The sequence below is a fragment of the Cervus canadensis genome, chromosome 14, assembly GCF_019320065.1.
Source record: "Cervus canadensis isolate Bull #8, Minnesota chromosome 14, ASM1932006v1, whole genome shotgun sequence".
In the NCBI taxonomy this organism is placed as follows: Eukaryota; Metazoa; Chordata; class Mammalia; order Artiodactyla; family Cervidae; genus Cervus; species Cervus canadensis.
In genome coordinates, this window is record NC_057399.1 from 52,442,308 (window position 1) to 52,448,604 (window position 6,297).

The 6,297-nt window shown below is 40.8% G+C and overlaps 1 protein-coding gene across 1 annotated transcript; it reads right to left on the bottom strand.

Annotated features, from left to right (window-relative positions):
• Positions 1-4,261: 4,261 nt before the first annotated feature.
• On the bottom strand, positions 4,262-5,703 carry TUSC1 (tumor suppressor candidate 1). The gene has a single exon (XM_043487077.1). It carries the CDS (start codon positions 5,579-5,581, stop codon positions 4,952-4,954), a length of 630 nt encoding a protein of 209 aa, XP_043343012.1. The 5' UTR covers positions 5,582-5,703; the 3' UTR covers positions 4,262-4,951.
• Positions 5,704-6,297: the final 594 nt, after the last annotated feature.

Consider the following 6,297-nt stretch of genomic DNA (forward strand, 5'->3'; position numbering starts at 1 on the left):
TAATAAAAGTTATCTTAAATATCACTGCTGTTAGCTTTAGCAAATCTTTTTCATTTGTATCAGGTTTTAGATTTTCAATGCACTTTCATGTAAACTCATCTCTTTTGATTTTTCTCAACAATTCTGAATTGATATTACTATGCTATAAGCAGAGATACTGAATTCAATTGACTTTTCTGACTTCAGGTTAAAGAAAGGAAATCTTGAGAGACTGCCATAAAAATCCAGTCTTCCCCTCTTGTATAAGTGCATCTCATTCTTTGACTTTATCAACATCCTCCTCTGATCCACATGCTAAAGACACAGAGATAGTTTGCCATCTATACACAAAGGACCCAAGAACTCTTTCTCATCAACGTCACAATCCTGGTGTTAAGCCTGATAAAGAGAGGGCACTGTTTTCCTTACATTTCTTATGAATGATATATTTCTCTCTTAACACTAGTTCTGATTGCCAAGTCTCCACTTGTCTCTTTCTTACACCCAACACACACTGCCAAGACTCCAAAATTATGAAATTTTAAAATCCTCACATGCATGATTAACTAATTCTACTTATCCTAGTAGAATTAATTCAACATATACAACATATAGAAAGATATTAGAATTCAGTTGCCAGTAAGACTGTTTAGTGAAATTCAACTTTAGAAATAAAAAGTTCTCTTGTGCATCTTTAGGTTATTTTTCAGAGTTGTCTCCTGTATGTTTTTTTTTTTCCTCCCAAAGTCCATTATGATTTCTACACTTGTGGTGTGTTTCTTAATAGTCACCTGGGCTCTCAGAATCACTCAGCCATCCTTTTATCTCCCAACTGACTACCTTTGAAATACCTTTAATCAATGTTTGAAACTCTTCTCTACTTTTAGAACAGCTAACTTAATTCAACAAATGATTTTACTGTTTTATGGAAAATATATGACCTCACTCAATCTAGTTGTCTCCAATCTCATTCTTTCCCTGTATGATGATACATGTCCTTTTCTCGCTAGCTCCTCTTTAAGAATTGTATCTATTCCTTTACCAGACTGTTCTAACCCTCTGTGCATTTGAATTCATCCATTTCTGAGAATGTGTTACTTCAATCATATCACCTTCCATTGCCCTATGCATCTCATATTCTTTTATTCACATCTCTCTTGAAATGTAGTCAAATCCATTCTATACATGTCATATAAATAATACTACCCTTAGCAAATTTTCCAACTCTGTTCTTCTCTTTAACAAGATACTTATTTAAAAACATTTAATACACAATTCCTTGTAGCTGTCCAACAGTTTATAACGTAACAGTTTGCCCCCAAAACCTAATGAATTAAAACAACCATTAATTGTTGATCATAGGTTTACTTGGTGGTGGTTTTGCTGATCTTGGCCTGGCTGGGTTGACCTATACAGGGAATATCTATGTGATTAGCTGACTAGTTGTTTGGAAACTGGCCCATTGAAGATAGTTGGTTGGCTGCTGGCTCGGGTAACAGGAATGATCAGTTATTAGCAACAGAGTCTTCACCATAACTAAAGGCAGATCCATTAAGGTTAAAAGACAATGTAGGTTTTAAGTTTACAATGATAGAATCAAAAATAAGGTAAGGATACTTGAAAAAATGAAAGGCCAAGGAAGACTTTTATCAGTTCCATGTATGAAATATCAGGTAGATTGCTGTTCAACTTCTCTAAGAATTCATTTAGAGTAGAATGCCTACCACTCAGACAAGAATGTTTACGCACCAACAAACTCACTAGTGTCCTTTCTCAAATTTCCTCTAAAGTTTGACAGGTATTTGAGAAATTGGATTTAATAAATTAATGTGAATAATGCCAACACTATACTCATAAGCATTAATAGATTCTGAATATGAATTTTTAAATAAGCAAAATCCCCTATTTATTACCCACAACATAGTTTAATTCTGATCTTTAAGAGATGCTAATGTTAGCATGAAATTTGAGCAGAATAACCTCATAAAGTCAGATGTAGATATTATCTAAATGTTTTCATTGGTTCTTATTTCCATTGCATAAATATATTTACATACTGTCTGTATCAGATACATAAAATACATATCAGGAAAGCAAGTTTATAGTAGAAAAGCTAGAATTTATAATTGATCACTTAATCACTGAACAGAAATATTAGTAAATTTTATCATTCACTCATGAAGATTTTATGACAAATTCTCAGTGAAAATCTGTTCCTTTAATCAAAACAGAAAAGGCTATTTTGGCACTGAAGATAAAAATCATTCTGCTAATAATTATTTAGAATATTAATGATTTAATGAATAATTTGGTATTAGTTTAATCATGGTAACACTCATAAATTGACACATTTATGTCTAAGGCTATTTAAATAACAAAAGATATTTTCAAGTATTTTTCAAATATCCATAATGTTGAAGAAGTTTAGCAAAGATACCTTGATCTGTGATCTACAAAATACTTTACATTACTTTGATTTACATCCTAATTTTTATAGATAAAAACATAAAGATAGCATATATTTGTGAGTAGTACACACAATAAAAATTTCTGATTAAAAAAATACCAGTGCTCTTCACTGAATTTGCTTGTTAATACGACATATTTTTGTTGCTTGTTTCTATAAATAATAAGCTATCTTTTCATCGCACAACAAATCTGAAGTTATGAAAGTAAAGTGTCATTGTAACAAGAGAGATAATCTGCAGTTTTAGGTTATTTTAGATCAAACTAGAACCTAGATAAAACTTTTCTAAAATCAACTTTATCCATTTCTTAAACCAGTACTTATTTTGATAAAACAAAACATCTTTTATAAACTACATGATGCCTTATCAGTTAACAGAGGAGAAATTCCAAAGTTGAAATACATACTAGCCTTAATTCAAGTTATGGGGCATTTGGGTTTCAGAATTTTTAAGACCTTTCAGGAATTATGCTCAAAAAACTTCCTCATTAGTGTGTGTACCTCAGTATTTTACAAAAATTTTTTTCACCATATTTACATTGTGCATTATTTTAATACAAAAGGTGTTTAAAACTAGGTAAACTGAATATTTTGCTTAGTTCTTGAATTGGCAATTGACACAACTGGGAATTATTTCTAATTTTTTATATTATTTCCTTATTATAAAACCTTTAACTCCCATTTGCTTAAAAGGAGAGAAAAAATGTCAGTGCATTCGAAATCTACATATCTACTAAATCCCATAAATTCACATGGGAGCAAAATACAGAAGGAAAGTATAAGTAAAACATTTACTTTGAACTTGCACCTTTTAGATTTTAAATTGACACAGCCCTTATTCTGAAGCAGGCATTCTGCATATAGCATCTCAATAAAATTTTTGTAACATTTTGAGGTAGTTATAAAAATTTTAATGGTGACAAATTTTTAATGGGGGGAAAACTAAGGCTTAGAGAGATTAACTAATTTACACCCAAAGTAGGAATAGGGACAATCTGCTTTTTGCCTATTCTTCAACTCTTAGTGTCTCCTAAAAATGTTTTAATTCTTTCCCTATTAGAAAAATAGAACTAGTTTTCACATACCTACTTATTCTCACCAAGTTTCTTCTAATATTTCTTGGTCATAGAGGAAGATCTTAATGTTCACAACTATCAACTATCTTTAAGTGAAATGTACAAAGTGTCTTCAATACCCAGGATTAGAAAAATCTCGAAACGATTTTCCTTGGCAACTTGTTTCATAAAATAGGCTATGAAACTTCTGGAGTATGCCACAAATAAAACAAAAACTCTAATTTATGATTTTTTTCTAACTGTAACAAAACTCTTTTTTTTTCTTCTTAAACTGAAGTGTTTTCCACCACTTAAACACTCTTTTATACGTATGATTTCTACCAGGTACAATGTCACCTATTCATTAATAGGCAAAAGTGTTACTCATTGACAAAGTACAATCAACTGATCTTGGAATATTTGTTAAGACTAATCTCATTTTTTTGGAATTGAAATTACAATTGAGACTTATATCATGTTGTTTTGGGGCTTTTGATGCACATATAATTCATAATTTCTTAAAAATTTTTAAACAGCGTATTAGGCAAAATAGCTGTGTGCTACATTCTGTCAAGTCTAAAACGTGCGCAAATTACAAAATAATGTTTAGATTATCTAATTTTTTTGATTATTTTAAAAGATCATTGTTACATAAAGTGAAAAGAGAATGATAGCTTACAAAGGATAATCAAGTTCAGATATTAAGGAAACGCGTAAACACTTAACACACTTTAAATAACAGTCGTGGGATAGCTTTAGGTTAGTTTCCGTGCACCAAATTTATTTATCAGTTCGAAGGATTACTTATAGGAAGATAGTTTAACATTTCCCAGAGCAGGTGGATGATGGGGGAGTGGGATTAACAAATCAGTATATATTAGATGTATAAGGACTAGAACCATGGCAGACATGAATTTCTAAATTATAAACATCACCTTGTGCATTAACGGGTGATTCTTCACAGGATACCAAAGTAACACCGACTTATAAAAAACAAACCAAACACTTAAAATGCTGGCCACATGAGAGAGACTAGCTGGAGGCTTTAGGAAATGATGAAAAACAAACCCAGCCAAATCAAAATGTACTATCATCCCTGGAAGAACCGAAACAGAGGGAAAAATACCACAGGTCCTCACCACACCCAGAAAAGTTCAGGCATTAGGAAGGGTCGACTGCCACCTATTTCACGCTGTTTTAAAGCCCGCCCCTCCGGTGCTAGGTCTCTCTCCACCGAAGCTAGCACTCGCCAGAGACAGGCGCTCTGTACATTGCGGGACCCACGCAGCCCCACGCCCTCCCCGACCTCTGCCGGCAGAAAGCTCGCCCCCGGAAGTGTCAGGGCCAGGCCGAGGCGGGAGCGCGCGGCTCGGGCGTGCGCCAGGTGGGGGCAGCACTGAGCGGAGGAGGAGCCTGCGCGAGGCCCCGCCTCTCCAGGCTGCGGCCTCGGCTACGGCCAGGGCTCGGAGGGCTCTGGCTCTGGGACTCGGAGGCCTGAGTCAGGGCTGCCCAGAGAGGGCTCCTCCTTGTCCCCACGCGGTCGCGGCCCCCTCTGTTCGAGGTGCAGCTGCAGCAAGGCCCGGCGGTACATGGCTTCCAGCTTCTCAAGCCGGGCTCTAAGGGCCCTGGGGCTCCCCGGCTCGTCCTCGGGGCCGCCGCCCCTCGCCCTCCGGTTCGTGCTGGCCTCCTCCGGGACCGGGGTCGCCCTCGCCGAGTCCGCGGACGCCCCGTCGCTGCCCTCGCCAGGGAACCGCAAGGCCTGACGAAAGAGGCTGCGGTTCTCGCGCTTCAGCCGCCGGTTCTCGAGCCGCAGCCGGGCGTTCTCCTCGCGCAGCCTCGCGTTCTGCCGGTCCCGCTCGTCCCGCGCGCAGATGGCCTCCAGATGGCTCGCCGCCAAGTCAGCGAACCGCTCCTCCAGCTGCTGTCGGGCGCCGCCCGCACGGCCTCGCCAGCCCACGCCGCCGCCGCTGCCGCCACCCCCACGAACGCGGCCTGGGCGGCCTTGCCCGCGGCTGTCCCCGCCGCCTTCCCCGCCGCCACAGCTCCCGCGCCTGGTGGCGCCACCACGCATGCGCCACATCGGTCCCGTCCCAGCCGCGCTGCCGGCGCCGTGGGCCGAGGGGCCGAGCTCTCCGGCGCCAGCGAGTTCGGGGCCCGGCGGGGCGGCCAGGGCAGCTGCGGAGGAGGAAAGGAGGTGGCGGGCGGCGGCTGCTGGCTTGAGGCCAGAGGAGGCCGGGAGTTTGCCCGGTCTGAGGCGTGTCTAGTCTTCTCGGGTGGAGCTGCCCCCTGGGCCTGGGATCTCCAGGCCAGCTCACACACAATGCCCCCGGGGAGCGCTCTGCTGCTCGGCCCTTTTCGGCTGCGCGGGAGGGGAAAAGTGGATCCCAGGCTCCGCCGGGGCGCCTAGCGAGGCCCGGGGCACTGAAGGAACCCGCCTGCCTCACCCGGTCCCCAGCGCAGCCACCAGATACCTTGCCTTTTACAGGGCAATCTCAAAGCAAATAATAATACAGTGAGAAGTTATGGGATAGCTTTATGGGGCAGGTTGAAAAGCTTAACGGGTTCATTTAGAACACAGCGGTTTAACCCACCTCTAAGCTTAATAAAACATTAAGCTTAGAGGCAACAGAAGAGCTGAGCACCTGTCACTTGAGGCCTCCCTCAAGTAGGAACGGTTAGCTCCCAGAAGAATGCAGGCAATTCCCAGTTTGTGAACAGCCAGCGTTCCACTCGACAAACTGTTTGCAGTTCTATAGAAACGAGGTTGTAATTAGTAGATCTGCTCACACCAAAACC